Here is a 26,463-nt window from a genome sequence, read left to right as displayed (position 1 = left end):
ACCTGTTTAAGTATGTAATCAGGGATGATATCAAAGAAGGTACTTGACTGTCAAGCTCAGTACGTATCGTCTCTCTGTCTGCATGTTCATACGGTGAAATGGCGGATGCCAATATTTCAGTGGATCAGTATCAGTTCAGCTGTTCAGTGTGTCTGGATCTCCTGGAGGATCCAGTGACGATTCCCTGCGGACACACTTAGTGTATGAACTGCATCACAGATTGCTGGAATCTGGAGGATCGGAACAGAATCTACAGCTGTCCTCAGTGCAGAAAAACCTTCGAGCCAAGACCAGTTTTAGGTAAGAATGTGGTGATCGCTGAAATGGTGGAGAAAATCAAGATAACGAGTCTCCCAGCTGCTGCTCCTGTTCTTCCTCCTGTTCCTCCTCATCGTCATCCTCAAACTGGATCTGGAGATGTGCAGTGCGACTCCTGCTCTGGAAATAAACAGAAAGCAGTGAAGTCGTGTCTGGAGTGTCGAAGCTCTTACTGTCAAATTCACCTTGAACAACATGAGAGTCTCTTCAGAGGTAAAGGACACAATCTGATGGACGCCACTGGACGACTGCAAGAGATGATCTGTCCTCAACATGGTAAAATGATGGATATTTACTGCCGTACCGACCAGCGGTGTATCTGTATGCTGTGTTTGGTGGATGAACACAGAAATCATGACACTGTATCAACTGCAGCAGCGAGGACAGAGAAACAGGTATGAACAGAAAGAATTGGTAATGTTTACAGTTAAGCTTGGTGTTGTCATTATAGATTTGTAGCAAATTAGCTCATAAGGAAAATATTAACAATTATTCATAACTTGTTATGATTAATTATGAATATTTGGATCAGTTAATCGGATTAACTTGATGTAGCTACATTTACATTACAACCAATTAATCAGTTCATCTTGTGAACACTCAATATTGATTATTAGTTAATTAATAGATGAGGTTTGGAAATAACTTTCCTACTGTACATGAAGTCAGAATCTGGAATCATTGAATTGACTTTGTTTGCAGGGGAGGTAATCAGAACCAAAATACGTATTGTGCACAAGTCTTATTAACTCAATCACAAACATAACTTATCTAAACACACATACACACAATCACACATACATGGGTAAAATGATAAGTGGCTTATAATGAAACCGGAAGCAGGAAATTAAACTATGGAAAAGATCCATTTAACTGTGAAAAGAACCATCAGCTTATGATTTTCAGAGCACCTCATTGCATGTATACTTGCATGGCCTTTGCAGTGAAAGCATTTTGTGAAGTTCCTAAAGAAGGATTTTGATGGTTCCATGAGTTTCAAGTTTTCAAGGCCTGACGGCGCCTATAGGGATCTAAACAGAACTGTCACTAAATTCTGTCAGGACCACTATCGTCAAATACGATTGACAGTTAGCATACAGTTTGGATTGGTGGCATGGTTCTGTTCTGTGCAAGAACTCCCTCCCCATCCAAGATTAGCAGCAACCCCCCTTAGGGTAAACAGAACAGAACCAACATGAATGTATTGCAGATATCATTAAATTAATTTGGATGTACAACATAATTAGAGAATTTGGTAACACTTTATAATAACTGCACAGTATTAATCATTAGTTAAGCATTAGCAAACAGTTAATTCATAATTTATAAAGCATTAATAGACATCAATAAGCAGTTTATAAATACAGCTATAAATGCTTTATTCTTGATTTAAAAGCATATCTATAATGTGTTTAATAATTGTATTTTCATACTTTATTAATGATCAATTTATCATTTCTAAATTAAGTATTGCATTATTTATAAACCAGTTATTTAAGAGTTGTCAGTGGTTCATAAGATTACTTAGAAAGTGTAAATGATTAATAAACTATTTAAATGTACATTCACACATCTTATTATTCAGACATATAGTAATAGTTACTTAGTGTGTTAATAAATGCTTTATTAACATGTATTTATACTGCAATTCAGGGTTAACTCGGGTAGTTATTGTCACAGTGTCTGGTTTGTGTTCCCTGGGTTGCCACTAGAGGTCCTCGTTCTCACGGTGTCTTTCACGTTTGACTTCATTTCCCAGCATTCTGTCTGTCACTCATCAGTTCATTGCACTCAGCTGTTTCCCATCACCTTGTTAGTTTGAGTGTATATATACCCTGTCTGTTTTAGTGTTTGTCACGGAGTCGTTGTTATTCGTCACACCACCTTGTAGTCTGCCTGTTTCTGTTTTGTGCTTCTTGGATTGATATTATGGACTTTGACCCCCTGCCTGAACTGTTGTGAGTACGGATTACCCAATTAAATTACTGCTTTTGGAACTTCCCTGTTTGTGTGTGTGTACCGTGACAGAACGACTCCGTCATGAATAGTTCCAGCAGTATGGGGTTCCGGGCCTCTTCCCCAGCCACCGAGGGGGGGAGGTCGCAATCTGGAGAAGTGCCTGTCGCTACTCGATCCGTACCGGAAACACGATCTGTACTGCGCATGTGCGAGAACGCGTCTCCTTCCTGTCTGATGTCGAAACCATTTACGGCAGTTGTTGTTCGACACTACCCGATCCGTATCGTAACCCTAGACAGTAAAAGACCGTAACTGAAGCCCCTTAACTGACTTTTATTTATCCTTTGTCATTTTATTGATTGTTTATTTATTTTATTATAACTTTAATTTATTTTCTTCTCCCTAAAGTTGTGTTATTCTACGTGCTCCGTTTCATGTTAACACTCATATATTTGTCAATTCTGTTTAAGCCAGTTATTGTTGTCAATTTTACATACAGATGTGTATGTAGCCTCCTCTACAGAAGTAATATTGTAATATTTACAATATTACTACATGTAATATTTCATTTTGTAAAGGTTTGTTCTACTTATTGCAGCATACTTTAACAAATGTCTGCACTCAAGAAAAAACACAGAAACACTCAGAATAACATTATTTATTTATTAATAAATGAATTAATCCATACCTACCTCCATCCATCTATCATCCATCCCTCCATCCATCCATCTATCTATCTACCCCTCCATCTATATCCCTCCCTCCATCCATCTCTCCTCCCCTCCCTCCATCCCTCCTCCCTTCCCTCCATCCCTCCCTCCATCCCTCCTCCCTTCCCTCCTCCCATCCCTCCTCCCATCCCTCCTCCCATCCCTCCTCCCCTCCCTCCATCCCTCCTCCCCTCCCTCCATCCCTCCTCCATCCCTCCTCCCATCCCTCCATCCCTCCTCCCATCCCTCCATCCCTCCTCCCATCCCTCCTCCCTTCCCTCCATCCCTCCTCCCTTCCCTCCTCCCATCCCTCCATCCCTCCTCCCTTCCCTCCTCCCATCCCTCCATCCCTCCTCCCATCCCTCCTCCCTTCCCTCCATCCCTCCTCCCTTCCCTCCATCCCTCCTCCCATCCCTCCTCCCTTCCCTCCATCCCTCCTCCCATCCCTCCTCCCTTCCCTCCATCCTCCCTCCTCCCTTCCCTCCATCATCCCTCCTCCCCTCCCTCCATCCCTCCTCCCCTCCCTCCATCCCTCCTCCATCCCTCCTCCCATCCCTCCATCCCTCCTCCCATCCCTCCATCCCTCCTCCCATCCCTCCTCCCTTCCCTCCATCCCTCCTCCCTTCCCTCCTCCCATCCCTCCATCCCTCCTCCCTTCCCTCCTCCCATCCCTCCATCCCTCCTCCCATCCCTCCTCCCTTCCCTCCATCCCTCCTCCCTTCCCTCCATCCCTCCTCCCATCCCTCCTCCCTTCCCTCCATCCCTCCTCCCATCCCTCCTCCCTTCCCTCCATCCTCCCTCCTCCCTTCCCTCCATCATCCCTCCTCCCTCCCTAAGACACTCGCTCTCTCACAAGCTCTCTCGCTCGCTCTCTCTCTCACACACACACACACTTCCTCAATCCATCACACCCTCTCACTCGCTCTCACACACGCTCTCGCTCTCCATCCCTCACACACACACACACACACACACACGCTCTCGCTCTCCCTCCCTCATGCACACGCTCTCCATCCCTCCCTCACACACAGACACGCTCTCGCTGTCACACGCTCTCTCTCTCACACTCACTCTCTTGCTCTCACACGCTCGCTCTTACACTCACACACGCTCTCTCACACACTCACTCTCTTGCTCTCACACGCTCGCTCTTACACTCACACACGCTCTCTCACACACTCACTCTCTTGCTCTCACACGCTCTCTCACACTCTCGTTCTCACACATTCTCACTCTCTCACATGCTCTCAAACGCTCTCTCTCTCACACGCTCTTACACTCTCACACGCTCTTGAACACTCATGAACAAACAAACATGGCATTGACCTTCAGGCCTTGTTCATCAGCACAGGATGATAAAAATGTTTCCATGTCATCTAGACACTGGAATAAAAACAAAAAGTCATCTTTTGCGTCAGGAAGTTCCTCCAGGACCTTCCTGAGGGCATTTTTTTGTTGACTTGCGCTCATCTGCAGAAAAGAAGGCTCTGTCACCTTCCCACAGAATAAGTCTCCATGACTGCGTACCCCGTCCCGCGCTGTAAGAAGGTCTCTTACAATGATTGGCTGTAAATATATATAATGGCACAAAATAATTAATCTATTCATCTAGCATGCATGCAACTGCTTGATATATGACCAATAAAATAATTTACCTCATCAGTGTCCTCTTCAACTTCAACTCTTTTGCTGAGCGACAGTTTGGTGGTGGTGGATTTTGACACCCTAAAGACAGGCTCAAGGTTTCCCTGAAGGAGTTGGGATGCTTCCTTTGTCCAAAATGCAAATCTTTGTCCATGACTTTGGAAAATATGTAAATGTAGGAACTCTATTTGTATAAAACCTTTTTATTGTCACTTTTCTAACAGTGGCTAAATACAGCCAAGATACTGAAATTTTATATGTAGAATCTGTCATACCCTTCTAGGCAAAACCTCTCCATCAGCTGAATGCACCATCACTGGCGAATCAATGGCACCTCCTCCTAAAAACACACACAAAAATAAAAAATAAATATTTGATACATATGAGTTTGATTGGATACTTGTGTGAAAATCCAGCTTACCTCTGTGAATATTAATGGACAGGAAGTACAGGTACTGAGAGCATACTGTGAAATACAAATAACACTGTAAGTCTTTGATTTTTATTATCAAACAGCTCTGACAAATGAATTATTCTTACCATCAGCATGTAAACAGCACAGGAATTCTCTGAACACTGTTGAACAGAAACCTCTAAAAGGGAAAGTCCATCCAAAGTAATTTTAAAAACAACTGCTAGCTTGTTTAAACATTTATACATGCATACTTAAATTAGCTTTACACAATTCTATCCTTTAAAACATACCCCAAGGTCTCTTCCTGTTTTTTCAGTCCAGGATCCTGGGTCAATGGAGCTTTCAATGTGCCTGGCATTCCAAAGAAAACACAAAATACATATGTAATTAAATTATCAGTTATGTATGGTGATAACAAGGCTTTATGAACTTGAAGCCTGAGAACGAGGATCTTATGTGAACTTGAAGCCTGAGAACGAGGATCTTATGTGAACTTGAATCCTGAGAACGAGGCTTTTATGTGAACGAAGCATGAGAACGTGGCTCCCTTTGGAAATTGTAACCAAATAACATGCCTGGAACAAGGCTAGTAAATTAATTATCTTTTGTCTCAACCTAAATATGGTTCTGTAAGTCTCATCTCCAAAACCATCAGGACGAAGAGAATCAAGGAAAAGTATCTCCCTTTTAGCTACCAACATAACCTGAAATGGGTATTTTGTTAATATCCATGAAAATAGAACGCACTTAACCCTACCTTGTGAATTAAAATGTTACAGCTAGAAAGATTATAGAAAAAAAACTCAACACAGAGCAGATAGTGATCTGCTTCATCCGGCTGGCTGCTCCAAGCTGGAAATAGTATGAGATCCTTGGACCTCACGTTTTCCTAATAGTATTGGAACAAAAAAAATATTAAATAATCATATACTTCTGTGCCTGTTCCCAAAAGAGTTGGTTGATGAGTATATGATAGAAAAACAAAACAAAAAAACACTTGCAGGCAAACAATGCACTCGGTCCACATTTTGGTCTTTCCAGGTGGGAACCACATAGAGGTCCACAATGTGAACATCTTTTCCCTTATGGAAAGAACAATATAAGTTACTGAACATGAATAAATTAAAATAAGTACTTTTTAAAAGAAGATATAATAGTATGAATTACATGTCTTTGTGCAGCTTCTTCCACAATCTTGAGGCAAGCATTTCCGATCTGAAATTAATTGAAAACAAATTACATCCCAGTGAAAGCTGCCTTGTGGAACATTATGCATTATCTGGGAATTTCGTTTTTTAACTTCAAAAATAACTTCAATAACTTCAAAATCATCTCCCATGGGACAGGCATTCATGACCTCTGGCAGACGTGGGTGTCGATTGAAGAGTAGGAAGTATGGACTGTGTCTAGTGGAGTACTGATCACATAGGAAGCTTCCCATTTACTATCAAATGTGTATTAAATGAAAAACTTCACCCTTAACATTAAATATTAAATAAGTTCATCAATTCAGTTTTCCCGTCGACATCTAACTGTAGATATAATAAATATAATAAGTAAACGTGTTAAGACCTGCTTTGCAGTTTTGATACCGTACACCACAGCAGGAAGGTGGAGGTCCCAGTCATTGTGGTTGTCATTAACATACTTTCTGAGACCACGCTTGATGTTTTGATTGGTTCTTTCATCCTGTACATATCAATGCATTTATAAAGTTGATGAATAACCAGCCCAGGCTCATATGGACCATATGGAGCTGGTTAAGTGATGCAAACTTCAGAATTTATTAGTTTACAAATCATGCACTATGGTAAAAAGGGTTTTGAGGTCATAATATAAATTGTGCAAGGAGCCACGTGAAAACAAGTCATTGATCCATAATCTGCCCTTGTAATCATAATTGTGTATAAAAATGATTAAAAGTGCTTGCTATTTTACTGCCTCTAGTGTTAATTTCTGTTGGAAACTGCAGTGACATGTATAAATATTGCCACAAGAACGATTTTCTAATGAGCCTGTGTTGTGAATAACCATAAGACAACAATAGTTCTTCCAGGGCAGATATCCTGTATAAGAGTTACCTGTCTGTTGGTCTGGGGATGGTAAGCACTGGAGACACAGGGCTGCCAACTCTCACGCATTGAGCGTGAGACACACGCAATTGACCCAATTCTCACGCTCTCACGCCACACCCCCGATTTCTCACGCTTAAGTGTCAACCCGGTAGGTAAAATGCCTGAAAGATGAGTTTATCTATATATCTACCTGTTGAGCCACTCGCGATCGACTAGTTATACCGCAAATTAGTTAAATATCCCGTAATCTAGAGTAAAGATATTGTGCTCCAAACCGCGCGCACGGCAGAGGTAAGCGAGCGAGAGACCTTGCGTGTGCAGACTAGAGGATGACACGGGAGTGGATTTTCACTCCTGTCCCGTCCCACTCCCATAGAAAGAAATCTTGTCCCGTCCCACTCCCAGACCAAAGTTAAAAAAATAATCCCATCCCATCCCGCTCCTGGTAAATTGACTCCCAATCCCATCCCGCTCCTGTTTAAACTGACTCCCGCTCCTGTACCGCTCCCATATACGGCAATTTTCGCTTGATGAACGAAGCGATGCTTGCCTGATTCTTTCCCGAATTTGCCTTGCAAATGTGCTTCTTCAGACCGCTCGTCCCTGAATCACTTGCGTACTTGACTAAGACTAAGCATGTCTTACAAGCAGCGTACATTGTGCTATCACCGTCACATTCTACTCTCATAAACTTAATTAATATTTCAGACTTTCCGACCAGTTCTGTGAACTTAATAGACATGTCATTACTTCTGACTTTGCGCTGTAAATCATTTTTTGCCACATCGACTTCTCCGCGGCTGTTAGCTCCCTCCATCACTGCTCTTTGAATTCCGGCGGTAAGCCGTGACAAAAAGCACTGATGGCTTCTGGGACGGCTGGGTCATGTAGTTATTTTTTAATTGCGTTACATTGTAGGCGTATTAAAAGGAAACTACAAAATGATGCATTTACTTTTTTCTTTTTTTGTCGTCTTTGCTATTGGTTGATTCCCGCTCCCGTCTGCTCCCGTTAACCATTTATCCTGTACCGTCCAAATCCCGTGATTGATAGCAAAGATGACTCCCATCCTGCAGGAATCCCACAGGAATCCCGTGACCCGTGGGATTCCCGAAAAAATGTCAGCCTCTAGTGCAGACCAACCCCCCCCCCCCCCCCCCCCCCCCCTGGAGTAGTCTCACGCCAAGCTAAACTCAAAAGTTGGCAGCCCTGGAGACAGCATGTTTAATGTTCAGCGTACTGAAAATGCTGCTGTTGAGCTGCAAAGGGATCATCAGTTAAATTTGCAAGACTAGAGTAATTGCAGACAACAACACATATGTTGAGAGTGACTAGAGTAGGGGGAAAACAATTAAACCTTTACAAAACTTCACCTTGTTGACAAACTCCTTCCCTTGGTTGTTAATTATTTTTCTGACCGTGCCGAACAAGTACAACTTTTTGATTATTTTTGCAGACACCTCAGCTACTGTCTTAGATTGCAGGGGCGCTGCAATCACCCACTTTTTGTACAGGTCTGTCATTGTAAGGACATACTTCTTGTTGCGTGCCGTTTCTGGCAGTGGTCCAATCAGATCCAAACCAATGACCTCCCAAGCTTCTTTTACCTGCTTGCCACAAAATTAGTATTAGTCAAATGCTGGTAAAACTGTACACAAGCTTGAGACTATATATAGCTTGTTAGATTCATCAGTATGCTAAAACATTGTAAGCAGTACCTTAATGGAATGCAAGACTGGCACAACAGTCTTGATTGGGTCATTCAACTGGCAGCGGTGACAAGATCTGACCTAAAAAGCAACACATTTTTTTAAACAAATTGTCTAGAAAAATAGCCAGTTGATGAGAGGCGCTATTAACATTAAGTGACATGGCATCTGTGGCTTTAATATGTTAAGTCCATAATGCTACTGCAGTTGATACAAGTTGGTGATAATACAGTAGTCAACATTTGAAGTGGATAAAGACCTTTCATTAAAGTTATATATGACTTTTGAATAATACCCGTTCTTGTCTTAGGACAACTTTGATTAACTTTTTTGATCCACTTTTGATCCAGAGACAACTTTTAAATCAAGGAGGTATCTAACAATCAAAGGTGGCAAAAGTAGACACATTCTTAAGTATAGATATAAGATACCCATTCTTTCACATCCTGGATAATTGTAGACCAATAGTAGCCAGCAACAACCCTGTTTTGAGTGCCTCTGACACCACTATGATTCCCAGTCCCAGGATTATTATGGCACTCTGTGAGAACACAGAACAGACCTCTTCTTTTCCTCTGACAGGACAACTAGCCGCATATACTGCATACTGGGGCCGATGTAGAAGAGTCTGTCGTCTGTTTTAAAAGGAAAAAAGAAAACGTCTGAAAGAGTTGAAGTTCAAAGTAAATAGAAAAATATCATATTACTATCTGATATCTGACAGGTTTAACTACATTAAAGTCACGTATTAATACCCAGATATGGGAGCTGAACAAGTACAGTTAAAATAACTTGATATTTTAAACAAATTTGTCCATTTAGAACATGAGGTTGTACCAGTCAGTCAGTTCTCTTCTATTTTTCATTATAAAATCTTCCGGTTCTTATACCCCCGGTATCACACAGACAAGGCCCAGAGAGTAAAATGCATATTTTAGCTGTTTTAACTGAAAGCAACAGCGATACGACATTATTGCGATACTCCCAAGAAATATTATAAAAGGTTATTACAAAATGCACTGTTGATTAAAATGCTAACTTTGATATTACATTGTGGATTTAAATGAATAGGCTTGGACTTGGTGCTTGTAACCCAAAGACAATGGTGCCACCAGAAAAAAAATTATTTTAGACGAATATGCTTAACATTCTGGTAACATAAGACGTTTGGCATTAAAACAACATTATATAGTAGTTTAATGTAGTACTTACACAAAAACTCTGCAAACATAATTTTTTTCCTCACACAATTTTTATTTTGGGTGAACTATCCACGATACACATATTGTCACTATCGTATTGTTGCATGATTTTTGTATTACGATATATTGTGGCACGATATATTGTTACACAACAAAATTGAACTAAGGCCTAATCCTGGATTAGTCTAAACCTTGTCATAGTTAGCTGCTACCTTTGATGATAAAATTCGCAGACGACCGTTTCACTTTCCGACAGGCATCTCTCCTTTTAAGAGAAATTCTTGAACTTTCACATAAAATGCAAAAGAATCCATGTTTTTTTCGCACATGCAGCACAGTACAGTACAAATTGTGACAGTAAACGGATCGAGTAGTGACAGTGACGATGTCGTAAAAACATTGATGATGACAGGAAGTGGCAGAAAAACTTAGTTCTCGCACATGCGCAGTACAGATCGTGTTTCCGGTACGGATCGAGTAGCGACAGTGCCAACTCGAATGAACATTTTCGATTGTTTTGCACTGTGGGCTCGCCAGAGGTGGAAGTAACGAATTACAACTACTCACGTTACTGTAATTAAGTAGTTTTTTCATGTACTTGTACTTTTATGAGTATATTTTTAAGTCTGTAATTTTCCTTGTACTTAAGTACAAATTAAGTGAAGTAATGTACTTCGCTACTTTAAAAATCACATTCGTTACTAAGTACTTGTACAATTTGAATTAAATTTATATTCAAATCTTTGACCAGCATTTGGGTTACCAATAGAAATAAGTGATCTCGGGCGGGCCAATAAAAACCCATGTATTTGGACCGGGAAAAAAGCCCGGTTTCTGGAGAGCTATTCGTCCTCGCACGTCCTTCACTGTGAAGGTGTATAGTGTTATCAAAGAACTTTGGCGTTATAGACATGGAGATTCGAGACGCTGAATTCATTGAAAATTCCGAAGAAATACCGGATGACGAGTGCCCATGGCCGCACCTGGAAGAGTTGTTCACATACAGAGGAAGGAAAGGAGACAGCGTGCAAATGCAATGCAAACTTTGTTTGCCATCTGCAGTGATTTCGGCTTACAAGACTTCAGCCTCTAATCTCAAAAAACACATTACGGTAAGAAGACGTATAACTATATTTATGTGATAGTTGTTTTCGTTTTTAATGTTGGGTAGACCTCACGGATAATTTGACTAAAAACATCACTTGAAACATGAGCTTCAGCGTTACCCAGGTGACTAGCACGTAGACCGTAAAAAATGATTTAGCATTGTAAAGTGGCGCTCAAAGTTAAATTGTATGTCATTGTCAACAGCAACACATTGTTTTATTCATATTGAATCCGTGTTTTAAGCTTATAATGAAGGGTTTAATAATTACTCTTTCATAAATACAGTTTCTTGCCGCGACCCACTGCTTCAGCGTTACCTAGGTGACGAGCACATAGACCGTAAAAAAAAAAGATTTAGCATTGTAAAGTGGCGCTCAAAGTAAAATTTTATGTCATTGTCAACAAATTGTTTTTTCATATTGAATTTTAAGCTTATAATAAACTCTCTAATAATGACTCTTTTATAAAAACAGTCTCTTGCCGCGACCCACTGGCGTAACAGTGTAACTGCACTGATTGACAGCCTGTCTAGATTGCGCATGTGTCAGTGCTAAATGCTGATCACTTTTGAAATATTAGTAGGGTGCTTTTGGAAAGCTTTCTTGTCAAGTCAGTTTTTTTGTAAAAAACAAAACAAAAACTGTTTATAAATAAAATAACCCAACAAGCTTATTTATGTTGCATTATAATTCATTAATAATAGACCATTTTTCTAACTTGATTCCCATAAAAAATTATATGAATAAATTAAATAATATTAAATATATATAATTTCCTTTGTATACTTCCTGTTATATTTTCAGAGGAAACATCCATCAAAGATTGATCAGTATGATGACATTGTGACAGCAGCAGAACGTAGTCAACGTAAGACCACAGCCACACCAAACAAGCTCTCATCAAGTAAGCAATCCAAGTTACCAGATGTGATGTTAGCAGCTGCAAGCAAACGTGTCCCTCAAACAACTGTTGACAAGCTTATCATCAATTTTATATGTGAAAATGTACAGCCATTTACAGTGGTAGAACAGCCAGCTTTCAAATAATTAATTACCACACTGCAACCTCAAGCCAAAGTCATCTCCAGATCCACCGTCCGTACCAGAATCTGTGATGCTACTGATGACATGAAGAAGACTTTGATTGCAGAATTGGGTAAAGCCAAATTTGTTGCAACCACCACAGATTGTTGGTCAGCTCATCAGAAAAGTTACCTTGGTGTAACTTGCCACTGGATTGATGAGGAGACCTTAGAAAGAAGATCTGCAGCACTAGCATGCAAAAGATTAAGGGGGTCTCACACATTTGACGTGATTGCTGGTGCTCTTGATGATGTCCATTGTCAATATAAGATTAGAGACAAAGTTGTAAGGACCACAACCGATAGTGGATCCAACTTCCTCAAAGCTTTCCATGTGTTTGGAATGCAGAAAGATGCAGAGGTAGATGACGATGAAGAAGACATGGATGCTCTTGACGTAAGTGACCATATTGAGTATCATGATGCAAGTACAATCCTTGATGAAGACTCTGGTATGGAATATCAACTACCCCCTCATCAACGATGTGCATGTCACTTGCTAAATCTTGTGGCAACAACTGATGCTTCCCTTGCAGAGGCCATGAATGACACCTACAAGAGGCTTTTCCGTGCAACATTTGCAAAATGCCAGGCCATTTGGAACAAAACTGGGCGATTTCATTTGGCTAGTGTAGTGGTAGAGGACAAGTGTGGGCTACAGATCATTCGCCCCAATGCAACACGGTGGAATTCCACCTGTCTTGCCACTGAAAGAATTATACGCATCATTGATGAGAAAGGTGAAGATTCCATTAGGGGTGTATGTGACGAGCTCAAGGTGAAAATGTGAGTAATATTAGTTACCATGTATGCGGTCTTTCCCTATAGTCATGATGTGGCTTAGTTGTTTGCCATAAACATGTATTATCTTCCAGGTTGAGTCCTGCAGAAGTTGCATTCCTCCGGGAGTATAGCATCACCATGAAGCCACTGATGAAAGCGTCAAACATCCTCCAGTCAGAGTCCAGTGTTTACATGGGATGGCTGCTGCCAGTAATTCACCAGCTTCTATCCAAACTCAACAGGCTAGAGACATCAAGCAAGACCTGCACAACACTCATCAGAGCCCTGCAAAATGGCCTGCATAAGCGTTTTGGACAGATGATGGAGGATCCAGAATTGGCTGCTGCTGCAGTCCTCTTACCCAAGTTCAAGACCTCCTGGACTGACAGAGCAGATGTTATAGAAGCTGGTAATTTCAAATTTATATTATTTCATTTGTGTCTATAACTGCACGCCTGTATAAGCATGTAAAAGGTTGTTATTAAAGTATCATTTGTTTTGATTTAGATAATTTAAGTGTGGGTTTACAAAAATACTCCCATAAATTGAAGTAGTTGTTTTCAAATTACAGCCTTGACATACTTGAAACAACATCTTGAAACTTCAGAGAATGAGGGTGAACTTCAAAGAGAGTCATCTGATGACGACGATTTCTTCTCCAGACCACTCTCCAAAATGACAAAGTCCATTTGAGCTTGATGGTTACCTTGCATGTGCCTCGGACAACATGGAGCTGCTTCACTCCTTCCCAGCCATCAAGAAGCTGTCTCTGAAGTTAAACACAGCTCTGCCTGCCTCTGCTGCATGTGAACGGCTTTTTAGCTGTGCTGGTCTACTTTTTACATCCAAACGAAGCCGGATAGACTCTGTGAACTTTGAAAATCAGCTTCTGCTGAAACTGAACAAAAGGTTCAGAAAGTGAAATATCCTAGAGTTTAAGGCCTTTGCCCAGTTGTTGGTTTGCAGTGAAAAGTTTATGCTGTTTATACATGTTTAAAAATCATTAATTCCTGTACTATGTGTTTATTCGTATAAAACACAAATTGCCTGTGTGTGATCCATTCATATTTCTGATTTGATTCAATGGATTTGATGTTTATTCAATAAATATCACAGGCTAAAAAGTAATTAGTACTTGAGTAGTTTTTGAGAGGGGTACTTTGTACTTTTACTTAAGTACATTTTTTAACACCAGTACTTTTACTTGTAATTGAGTATTTTTTTAGCAACTACTTGTACTTGTACTTGAGTAAAAATTTTCAGTACTCTTTCCACCTCTGGGGCTCGCATCACGGAGGAGACCGTGGCGGGAAAGTCCCCCGAGGCCTCTTCCTCCGAGAGAGGAGGATCGTTTGAGGGGACTCGTCTGGCCAAGTTCTCCGGAACTAGGGGAGGTTGCAGGGGAGGAGGTGGTCGACAAATTCCACGACACCGTCCTCCGCCCTGCCATGTTCCTGATCCGGAGCCGCTGGTCTGGTCCAGCACAAGACCCTCGTCGCGGGTTCCGCCCAGCACGAGGCCGTCACAGCGGGTTCCGTCCAGCCCAGAGCCCTCACCGCTGATGCCGTCCAGCCCAGAGCCCTCACTGCGGACGCAGTCCAGCCCAGAGCTCTCACTGCTGGCGCCGTCCAGCCCAGCACACTCTCGCTCTCATGGACGTAGGAGGAAGAAGAGACACAGTCCATCTGCCGATCCAGAGACCACTCACGTCACGTCTGCGGATCCAGAGAGCATTCACGTTCCGTCTGCCCAGTCAGAGACGGTTCACGCTCCGTCTGCCCAGTCAGAGACAGTTCACGCTCCGTCTGCCCAGTCAGAGACAGTTCACGCTCCGTCTGCCCAGTCAGAGACAGTTCACGCTCCGTCTGCCCAGTCAGAGACTGTTCACGTCCCGTCTGCCCAGTCAGAGACTAATCAGGTCACATCTGCCCAGACAGAGACGGCTCACGCCACGTCTGCCCAGTCGGAGACGGATCAGGAGATGCCCATTCTCGTGGCCGGAGGGGCACTGATCGGCTATTTAGAGCGTCTAGCTCGGATCCTGAAAACGCCCTTCAGACCTTTAGTGTCTGTTCCTGAGCCGGAGCCAGTGTCTGTTCCTGAGCCGGAGCCAGTGTCTGTTCCTGAGCCGGAGCCAGTGTCTGTTCCTGAGCCGGAGCCAGTGTCTGTTCCTGAGCCAGAGCTTGTTTCTGTGTTTGTGTCTGTCCTTGTGGTTATTTCTGTTCTAGTGACTGTTCCTGAGCCGGTGTTTGCAGTTCCTGAGCCGGTGGCTTCTGCTCCAGAGGCAGAGCCAGTGCCTGTTCCAGAGCCGGAGACAGAGCCAGTGCCTGTTCCAGAGCCGGAGACAGAGCCAGAGCCGGAGACAGAGCCAGAGCCAGTGTCTTTTCCTGAGCCGGAGGCAGAGCCAATGCCTGTTCCAGAGCCGGAGGCAGAGCCAGTGCCTGTTCCAGAGCTGGAGCCAATGTCTGTTCCAAAGCCAGTGCCTGTTCCAGTGCATGAGCCGGTGTCTGTTCATGAGCCGGTGTCTGTTGCTGTTCCTGTGCCATGGTCGCCCTCGCCCTGGTCTTCACCGCCCTGGCCGCCCGAGGGGTCTTCACCGCCCTGGCCGCCCGAGGGGTCTTCACCGCCCTGGCCGCCCGAGGGGCGCCCGAGGGGTCTTCACCGCCCTGGCCGCCCGAAGGGTCGTCTGCTTCGCCCTGGCCGCACGATGGACAAAACCATCACCCCCTGTTTCTGTTCCCTTCCATGGACCTGGCCCCCCATCCCTCCCCCTGATCCTCCACCGTTCCACCTCCCTCCTGGCCTCTTGTTTTGTTTGTTTTTTGTGGGTCTTGGAGCGTCTGGTAGCCGCTCCGTAGAGGGGGGGTTATGTCACAGTGTCTGGTTTGTGTTCCCTGGGTTGCCACTAGAGGTCCTCGTTCTCACGGTGTCTTTCACGTTTGACTTCATTTCCCAGCATTCTGTCTGTCACTCATCAGTTCATTGCACTCAGCTGTTTCCCATCACCTTGTTAGTTTGAGTGTATTTATACCCTGTCTGTTTTAGTGTTTGTCACGGAGTCGTTGTTATTCGTCACACCACCTTGTAGTCTGCCTGTTTCTGTTTTGTGCTTCTTGGATTGATATTATGGACTTTGAACCCCTGCCTGAACTGTTGTGAGTACGGATTACCCAATTAAATTACTGCTTTTGGAACTTACCTGTTTGTGTGTGTGTACCGTGACCGTTATAAAGCATTTAGTAGTGGTCAGTTAACTATTATTGTGAGCTCATCTAAAGTGAGGACTAGTCCTCACTTTAGATGAGCTCACAAAAATAGTTAACTGACCACTACTAAATGCTTTATAACTACCTGAATTTACTCCATTTACTTACACTTTCTAAGTGATCTTATGAACCAATGACAACTCTTAAATAACTGGTTTGTAAATAATGCTATACTTCATTTAGAAATTATTAATTAATCATTAACAAAGTATGAAAATACAATTATTAAACACATTATAGATATGCTTATAAATCAAGAAAAAAACATTTATAGCTGTATTTATAAACTGCTTATTATTTTCTATTAATGCTTTATAAATTATGAATCAACTGTTTACTCATGCTTAAGCTTAGCTAATGATTAATAGCGTGCAGTTATTATAAAGTGTTACCGAGAAGGGTAATCTAATTCAGAGGAAATCAGAATGCCAAATCCTGACTGACGAGAGGAGGAGCTGGGGATGGAGCAGGGTAATTAGCTTCTAAGAAACACGATAGCTGCTGATAATACTGAAGGAGCTTATATATGTATACAGTGATAGCCGCCATATTCTTATAGGTAGACGTGGATCAGGTGAGATTCAGCTGATGCGAGCTTGACTGACATTTTTTTGACTACATTTTTTTTTTAGAGTGTAGGTTACATCAAAAATGAAGATTTTTAACTGGGTTAAAAACTCATTGAGATTAGATTTGGAGATTCAGCCTTAATCATGTTACATACAATGTTTGATAACTACAACCAGATATAAATTGTGGAGTACTGTGAAAGACAATCCTGGATAGCAACATTGTGTCAGCCCAGATCCAGCCCACAGCATGGCATGTGTGGAATGATGATCTGGCCCACATACTGCGTGGAATGATGAAACTTGGGTGGTGGTCCACTCCAGTATGCATGCCGCAATGCATCCTGGAAGTAACCATCAATAGATATCCAACATCCTTTTGCCACTGTAAAAATATTGAAATACTAATTGAAATACTAATCACCGTAATGGTGACTTCAAATGAAACAAACATTAGATCTAAACCTCTGTTGGTTCTCAATAACAACTTTTATAGAAATGACTCTGTATATAATATAAGATAAGGTCCAGTTCTGGTTTATTTCTTTTTTATTGGCTGACAGGTGACATGCCTTGTGGTTCAGATCTGGCATACAGGACCTGACCGCACATGTGTCATCATTCCACGCTACATGAGGGCCAGATCATCATTCATGCAATGGACAATGCAAGTGAGATTTGCATGGCAGGACACTCCCCCGGACATACAGGTAAATAAGCTTGCATTCAGCCTTTTGCTTTGGAACTGAGCGGTTGTTTATCAGTGTTCTGCCAATCTGCCTTTGTTGATAAGAGGAGACGTTCTGAGTTGGAGGGACGGTGCATTCAGCAGTGTGATTTACAATAAAGAGCAAAAACGTGCACAGTTAAGTGCTGCGGTCGTTTCCTGGTCCCGCCTGACAGCCACAATCACTGCCTCACGTGTCTGGGCCTTAAGCACACTGAGGCATCGTTCGTTGATTACTCATGTTCTCACTGTGGGTACATAACCATCGCAATGTTGAGATCGAGACTCTTATACCTTTAAAACGATGGAGTACCCTCTGCTATTCCCTGTTCTATTTTCTCTGCACCACAGAGGACCACTTCGGTGAAGACACAAAGTGATCTGGGGATTATAGTGGGAGCTCTTCCCCAGGGCTAGTCCCCAGGGGCCTCTCACTCTTCACTGACATAGCAGGCTATGGAGTTTCCTGATGAGGCTGCAGGTCCTTCTCATCGGGGAAGCAGCATCTCATTTGGGGCTTCCAGGGAGACCGGATATTGATAGCTTTATCATAGGTTGCGTTTGATTCCTCTGGGGATAAAGACTGTGCAGTGTTGCTTCTTCCACTCTCACGACCCTCCATGGTGGGGCAGCCAAGTATTTGGAGATTTTTCAGGTGGAGAGTGCAATGCGGTCCATTTATGCCCGCAAAGTGCTGCCATCTGGCAGGATCGCCTGTGTCTCCAACGAGTGCCCTATTTGCTCTTGAGGTGAGTTCCCCGCCTGGTGAACCCTGGATGGAGTTTTCTTCCGGGCATCCTTCGGCAGTCAGATGTAGCGGAGTCGTCTGATGCCAGGCCCAGTACTTAAGATGCATGCCTAGTCGTTCAGCCCCTGTACTTGGCTACATGCCCCATATGTTGTGATTCCCTCTTGGCAATCCCATATGTGTTTTCTTCCATGGTACACTGTAAAAAAAAAAAATCATAAAAAAACGGTCAATGACTGGCAGCTGCGGCTGCCAAACAAAAACCGTAAAAATAAAGTAAAATATCGTAATTTAAATGAAATGCAAAAAACTTTTACAGAAATTTTCCTTAAATTTTTTTCAGAAAAACACTGTTATTTTACAACTATTTCCTGAATTATTACGATCAAACACCTTCATTGTAAAAAAAATCCCATAAAAAAAACAGTCAAATGACTGTCACCAACGGCTGCCATACAAAAACCATAAAATTAATGTCAAATATCTTAATTTAAATAAGTGCAAAATATTTTTACAGAAATCTTCATTAATCTTTTTTAACAGAAACACACAGTTAAAACACAGTTATTTCACATTTATTTTCTGATTTATTTACTGAAAAACATGCAGTTAATTACATGCATGATTAGCTTTGACTATATACGTCACTACATCAGCAACTACACAGTTACTGTCAGTTAAATAAAGAAACATGCAGCATTTCATCAGTGTTTATTTGCTCATCCTGGACTGAAGCTCAGGCTCTACTCTTCAACACAATGGTGACACACGAAACACACCATACAGAAACACTTTAAACCCCAACAGAAAATTAAACACTACCAGATCTCTCAGGATCGCAGCATCTTCACTTATTACAATCCATACTTTATTTCTTTCATACTAACATTATTAATGAGAATTAACAGAGGTTTAGAAGTTGAAGCTTTATTGAAAAGAATAAAGTTTGATGTCACCATGATGGAGATCAGTATTTGCTTTAGTTGGGCTCTTGAACTTTTAGTGTTGAACTTTAATGTTTCTCTGGCTGCATTAACTGTGTGTCTCTGATGCATATTTATTATCGTAAGAGTCTAAGAGAAACTCAGGTCAGATAAGTAGTGAGTATAGTCATCATGTAGAGTCCGGCCCCATTGATAACATCTGAAGTACAATATCTGATTATGTCATTAAATATTAGTTATTCATTTTGCATGACAAGGCTTCTATAAAACATTCTCCAGTGCTGTGATACTCAGATTTTATGAAGTCATTATACAGAAAATATTTGACAGGATCATATAGACTCACTCAGATGTCAAGAATCAGCGTATGAATCACAACAATGGTGACAATGAAAAAAAAAATGTTTGGTTGTCACCATTGTTGAGATTCATATGTTGATTCTTGATGTCTCTATACAACTAAAAAAACCACAAAGCTTTTTTTGTGTAGTATATATATATATATATATATATATATTTTTTTTTTTTTTTAAATGCAGGTTGTTATAATACTGATAACACAATATTCAAGGGTCATGTGAAAAATTATGACATTAATTAAAAACTTTGTATAAAGCTAAATTCCACCTACATACTCTGTAATATAAGCTATCATATACAGAGATTTGACTGTCATATCAGTGAATCAGATCATCATATGATGACTATAACATCATCAATTAATGATCAAGATCATCTGATATTTTCTCCAGCATTTATGACAAACGTGTATCAAATACACAGTTAAAGCAGCCAGAGAAAAGCATAAGTTAAATCTCAAGGGTCATGACCCCAACTAAAGCAGAGACAGATCCCAATCATGGTGACATCAAACTTATTTTAAAGTTTTTTACACTTTATTTAAATTAGCATATTTTACTTTAATTTTATGGTTTTTGTTTGGCAGCCGTAGCTGCCAGTCATTTGACCCTTTTTTTACGATTTTTTTACAATGAAGGTATTTGATCATAATAATGCAGGAAATACCTGTAAAATAACAGTGTTTTTTCGGTTTATTTAAATTAGCATATTTTACTTTAATTTTATGGTTTTTATTTGGCAGCCGTAGCTGCCAGTCATTTGACCATTTTTTTACGATTTTGTTTTACAATGAAGGTATATGATCGTGATTATTCAGGAAATACCTGTAAAATAACAGTGTTTTTCAGTTTATTTAATTTAGGATGTTTTACAGTTTTTTGTGGAGCTGACAGTCATTTGACCATTTTATCATTTAACTGTTTTGTTTCTGTTAAATTACAGATTATATTTGTAATTTTACATACATTTTATGTAATTTAAGAAAACAGAAAATATACTGTATGAAAAATACAATCAATTTTCTGTATAAAAAATGTGAATTACTGTAATTTGTCATTAATGTCACAATACCTAAAATAACAACTGAATTTTTATTTTACAGATATTATTTGTAATTTTACAGTGTTTTGAGTATAATTTAAAATTAAAGAAAATGATCGTCAAAAAATCACAGTTATTTTCTGTAAAATTAGGATTTTTTTTTACAGTGTACGGTTTTCCTGTCGGTAAACCCTGGGAAGGGTAAGCAGTTATAGCGCTTTACATAAGGACCCCACAAAATCAGTCTGTCGATGTTATGTCGAATGTGACTGATAGGGAACGTCTTGGCTATTGTTGTAACCCTCTTTCCCTGAAGGAGGGAATGGAGACATTATGTCCCACCTGCCACAAACCTGTACCACCACTGAATGACAGGGATCCACATTTCGGCTCTTCAGCACAAACCTGAGTGAGTTGCCGACAAGCTTATATACCTGTATGTCCAGGGGAGTGAATTGCCATGCAAATCTCATTCTCAGATGTCAATTGGCTTGATTTGTTACCACTTGAAGGTGATTAAGATCCCACAACGTCAGTCTGTTGATGTGATGTGTCCATTCCCTCCTTTAGGGAATGAGGATTACAACAGTAACCGAGACGATCTCCATAGTGGTTAAAATGTTACAGACACCAAGTATTTTCTAGCACTAAAAGATAACAAAGTTTAAATGCCACTGCCTACCTAAGCATTGCTGTTGACCTGTCTCTTTATGGACATAGTATACCCATCTTCTAACTTAGGGTTTGCCATGTCACATACATCTCATGCAAATTGGATGACTGGTTCACAAGAATGTAGGAAAAGTAGGTTTCACAGGAAATGGAAATATGCATATTACATTTAAAGGCACTTTAATGCTAAATTGATTATGACCCTGTGTTACAGGCGCAAACATAATCTAGCCCATAATTTAATGTGCAGTAAGTCTAAATTTGATCTCTGATCTTTAGGGCCCTATTTTAACGATCTGAAACGCAAGTATCAAATGCGAAATGCAAGTAACTTTGTGGGCAGATCTCGGGTGCTGTTGCTATTATACCGGCGAGATAGACACCACAATGATTTCCCTCATGTGGTAATATTTTTCCTTGTAATTACGTTAGGTTTGCAAAAATGGGAACTGCTGCGTCTGTGTAAATGAGAGAACACTCAAAAAAATGATGTGTCGGCTTTACTAAACTTTTTTATGTAAAAAGGTTCCACCGGTTCCACATTATTGGGTTTCGTTAAACAAACATACTTTGTTCATGTAACTTCAACATCATGGAAGTCATTTTAAGCGACCCAATTAAACTCTGAGCTGAGTGTTAAATGAACACTGAAGCAGTGTTAAAGTTAATGAGATAATTAAGTGAATAATTGAGTGATGATTGAGCATTATTGAAGACACCTGATGTTAACAAGCAGAATCACTGAAGGAGAAAACCGGAATTTCATGTCACCATTATGGAGATGAGTGTTTGTTAGTAGTTGGGCTCTTGACCCTCACATTATTAACTTTAGATTATGTTTGGCGGCTGTACATGAGTTATAACAGCCAGATGATCAAATAGAAAAGGTGATCTGATGATGTTGGTTGTGTTTTAACATAATTATTATGTCACAATTATTTGACCTGAATCACTGAACTCACATATACAACCAAATTTTGAGTTAAGTTTACTTTATGGAATATAGCAGCACTGGCATTGTAGAGCATACCCTTTTTTTTTGCCTTTTCAAAGAAATCCAAATGATCAAAACAAAAAACAAAAACTTTTTTTTTAAATCTTTCAATAAAACATTTGTATACCGGCACACACAGACATCAATATTTAGCGTATGAATCTCAGCAATGGTGACAAACAGATCACCTCTGAACATAAGCTCATTATTTATTCATGCAGCAATGCATGATGGGAGCCATGAATGAGTTTTGATTGGTGGCACCCAGAATGCACTGCAACATGCTTTATAATTGTCACCATTGTTGAGATTCACAGGCTGATTCTTGATGTCTGTGTGCCTACATAAACTAATATTATTATTTTTTCAAGTTTCTTTTTGTTTCTTATTTATTTATTTGATCATTTGGATTCCATTGAAAAAGCTAAAAATGGTATGCTCTACAACGGCAGTGCTGCTATAATCCATAAGGTGAACTTAACTCAGAATTTTGGTTCTATATGAGTTCAGTGATTCAGGTCAAATGATTGGGATATAACAATTATGTTAAAACACAACCAACATCATCAGATAACCTTTTCTATTTGATCATCTGGCTGTTATAACTCATGTACAGCAGCCAAACATAATCTAAAGTTAATGATGTGAGGGTCAAGAGCCCAAGTAAAACAAACACTCATCTCAACATAAAAAAGTTTAGTAAAGCCAACACATCATTTTTTTGAGTGAAGCAAAGTGTATGCGCGTTATGCACACGCTACATTATGGCCAAGCATGCGCCCTTAAAATAGCATCTGAATAACGCGCCACTGACTTTAGAATAGGTTTTTCCCAGTCTGTGGCGGAATTGTTTTCTGAAACGGCAAAATAGGACCAGGGAACGTTTGCGCCGGAACACGCCTCCTCTTTTCGCTGAACCGCCCCCGGGAGCGCAAGTTCATTCCCTAATTTACCGACATGTGTCTGGCAAAATAGAAATGATACATGTGTCGGTATTAAGAAAGAAAAAAATTAAGAAATCTTAAATACAACAGAGTTGTTAGGTTTATTAGTACATCAACTTCCACTAACACAGAAGCTGCATCCCACTTGAGAAAACCAGAAAACCTTTTCTCTGGTTTATCAGTTGTTGTGTTTCCTACAGACACATTTGGAGGAGATGAAGAAGAAAATGTATCGGAGAATCCAGAACAGAGAGAAAGATCTTCAGGAGCTGAAAGAGGCTGTGGCGTCTCATAAGGTGAGAAAGAGCATCTGCTGTAAGATGAAAAAGGACGAGAAATCTTGTCATGATTTATTCCCTCTAAGCTGCTCTTTTCAATACAACAAAAGTGGATGCAACTCAAAAGCTTTTCAGTGAATAGTGACTTAAATATCAGGCGGTTCTTCACACAAAACTATCATATGGCTTTAGAAGTCCTGGAATTTATTGCACAAGTCACATTATGCTTTTTGTCCATTTTGGATCTTGACAGTAAAAAAATTTAAAAAAAAATGTATTATATATATATATATATACACTTTCATTGTATGGAAAAAAAATGCTTAGACATTCAACCAAACATCTTTGTGTTCCAGTAAGTATGGTGAGTAAAAGACAAAAAATAAGAGGAGTAAATGATGACAAAATGTGCATTTGGGTGAAATATTTCTTTAGGATTCTACTCCAACTAGTCAGCAAGGAGCCCATGATTTTAATTTGTGTTCTATAACAGCACTCTGCACAGACGGCAGTGGAGGACAGTGAGAGGATATTCACTGAGCTCATCCACTCCATTGAGAGACGTTGCTCTGAGGTGAAGCAGCTGATCAGAGATCAGGAACAATCTGCTGTGAGTCGAGCTGAAGAGCGACTGGAGCGACTGAAGCAGGAGATCGATGATCTGAGAAAGAGAGATGCTGAGCTGAAGAAGCTTTCACACACACACGATCATGTTCATTTCCTCCAGGTAACAGAGATCTTCTCAAACACTGAGGTTTTTAACAAGCTTCTGGAATTACAGCGAGTTTGTGTTTTTGTGTTTGTAGAGTTTGTCGTCTGTCTCTCTCTCTGGATCTACAGACGGTATCACTGGTGGTTCACATCTGCTTTTTGATGATGTAGTGAAATCTGTATCTCAACTCAGAGACAAACTGCAGCAGTTCTGCAGTGAGGAGACACAAAAGATATCTGGAGCAGGTCAAAAAAAAAATCTCAAAAGTGAACTGACCATCATTAACTGAATATATAAAAGTAGTATATGTAGGTTGAATTTCCTTTTGATATGAGAATTAAAGTGCAGATGTGTTTTGGTGTCCATAGTGAAAACCATTCAGATCACTCAGTCTCCTGAATATCAGACCAGAGAGGAGTTTCTACAATGTGATTTACTATGAAAACACACAAAAACACACAGGATTCGATCTAGGGTCTCCGGCATGGGAGGCGGGCACGATAACTAGGACGCTAAAGACCGCAGCCACTAGCGTCAGTCGCTAGCACGTCTCTTGAGGCCAGGGGAGTGAGGTTTACATGTGCAGCTCTTACTGACCTACATACGTTACACTCACCCCCTTTAAACCTCACTCCCATACAGGTCAATGGCACCACATGTAACCAGTCCTACTTTAACTGCTTATGTTATTAAACCTGCAAGTTTCATAACACCAACCGCTTTACATCTGTTTCTATGGTATCTGTAGTTTCCAACTACAGCTAAACTTGTTATAGCATACTTCCCATACTGCTCAGTGTTCATTGCTAAAGCACATAAACTCCAATCTGGAGTGAATATAAATGATTTCAAACCAGTTCTCCAGAACCAATGATTGCAATTGAACTGGGTTTGGTTTTATCTATCCTTCTGAAATACCCCCTAATGAGTGACACATCAAAACTTTCTCCTATCTTTATTTATCATATGTCTACCAATAACTTATGTAAAGTTATGTTAATGATGAAAGCCACACTTTATTATTAAGATGCATGTGTTTGTATTCATCAGATTTCCATCAGTTCACTCTGGATCCAAACACAGTGCATCCATGTTTCTACCTGTCTGAGGAGAACACAGTGATCACTTACACCAACACATACTACAGTTATCCTGATCATCCAGAACGGTTTGATTACGCTCAGGCGTTGTGCACAGAGAGTGTGTGTGGACGCTGTTATTGGGAGGTTGAGTACAGCGGTAGTGAAGGTGTGTATATAACAGGGGCATATAAGAGCATCAGCAGGAAGGGACAGAGTTTGGACTGTGCATTTGGATGTAATAATCAATCCTGGATATTGTTCTCTTCTCCTTCGAGATGCTCATTTAGGCACAACAACATAAACTCTGATCTCCCTGTAGTGTCCAGCAGTAGAGTAGGAGTGTATGTGGATCACAGCGCAGGGATTTTGTCCTTCTACAGCTTGTCAGACACAATGAGTCTCATCCACAGAGTCCAGACCACATTCACTCAGCCGCTCTGTCCGGGGTTTGGATTAGGTATCCGCTCAATCGCAAAACTGAGTCATCTAAAAGCATCTGTACACAATTAAGATCCTACACAGCCGAGTTAAGGCTGCTCTATGCCTGCTCAAAACTCTGTGTAAAGATGTAATGCCGCATAAAAGCCAGACAAAATTGTACCTGCTCAGACCCACCTCAGCCACCTGAATAAAAGTGTGGTTGGAATTGCTGTGTAAATGCATTTCTGGCACCTCTGAGCAGCAATAATGTTAGTGTAAAGACTCCTAAATGCCACTTCAGAAGCGCTCTTGTGCCACCTTTGGAGTGTAAATGTGGCACAATAATGTAAATGATAAACAGATCTTACAAAAACTATATATATATTGCCATATCACATGTATTAACGACCATGATAAATCAGCAACGAGATGATGATTCTCTTGTTTTCTAACTAATAAATTAACAGCTGGAACTCTAAAGATCTCATGATAGCATCTTATTCATCTACAAATGGTTGTATTGTGGGAACTGATCATAAGATGTGTATGGAGAAAATGTAGATGTAGTGTGAATCATATATATGTGAATGAAATTAAAATCAGTCTTTTGGTGGAATTTGATGAAATTCTTGATTACTTTTTGCAAACGTTTGTTGAAAGTAACTATCCAATCTTTGTTGGTTTAAAGGACAAGTTCAGTATT

At 40.6% G+C, this 26,463-nt stretch overlaps 1 protein-coding gene and 1 long non-coding RNA gene across 2 annotated transcripts; one reads left to right on the top strand and one right to left on the bottom strand.

Annotated features, from left to right (window-relative positions):
* The first annotated feature begins 63 nt into the window (after positions 1-63).
* LOC143711109 (tripartite motif-containing protein 16-like) lies at positions 64-26,376 on the top strand. Its single transcript, XM_077202439.1, has 6 exons — positions 64-713; positions 23,469-23,564; positions 24,040-24,273; positions 24,353-24,503; positions 24,627-24,686; positions 25,309-26,376. Exons 1-6 carry the CDS (start codon positions 204-206, stop codon positions 25,848-25,850), a joined length of 1,593 nt encoding a protein of 530 aa, XP_077058554.1. The 5' UTR covers positions 64-203; the 3' UTR covers positions 25,851-26,376.
* Positions 8,630-9,364, bottom strand: LOC143711184 (uncharacterized). The gene is made up of 3 exons (XR_013194767.1): positions 9,262-9,364; positions 8,840-8,911; positions 8,630-8,728 (listed from the first exon to the last, which is right to left on the bottom strand). It is a non-coding gene; the product is annotated as an uncharacterized LOC143711184 (long non-coding RNA).
* Positions 26,377-26,463: the final 87 nt, after the last annotated feature.

Source organism: Siphateles boraxobius, unplaced genomic scaffold (assembly GCF_051911475.1).
Source record: "Siphateles boraxobius isolate OS27281-9 unplaced genomic scaffold, OSU_SipBor_1 49, whole genome shotgun sequence".
Taxonomy (NCBI): Eukaryota; Metazoa; Chordata; class Actinopteri; order Cypriniformes; family Leuciscidae; genus Siphateles; species Siphateles boraxobius.
This window is presented reverse-complemented; position numbering and strand designations above follow the sequence as displayed.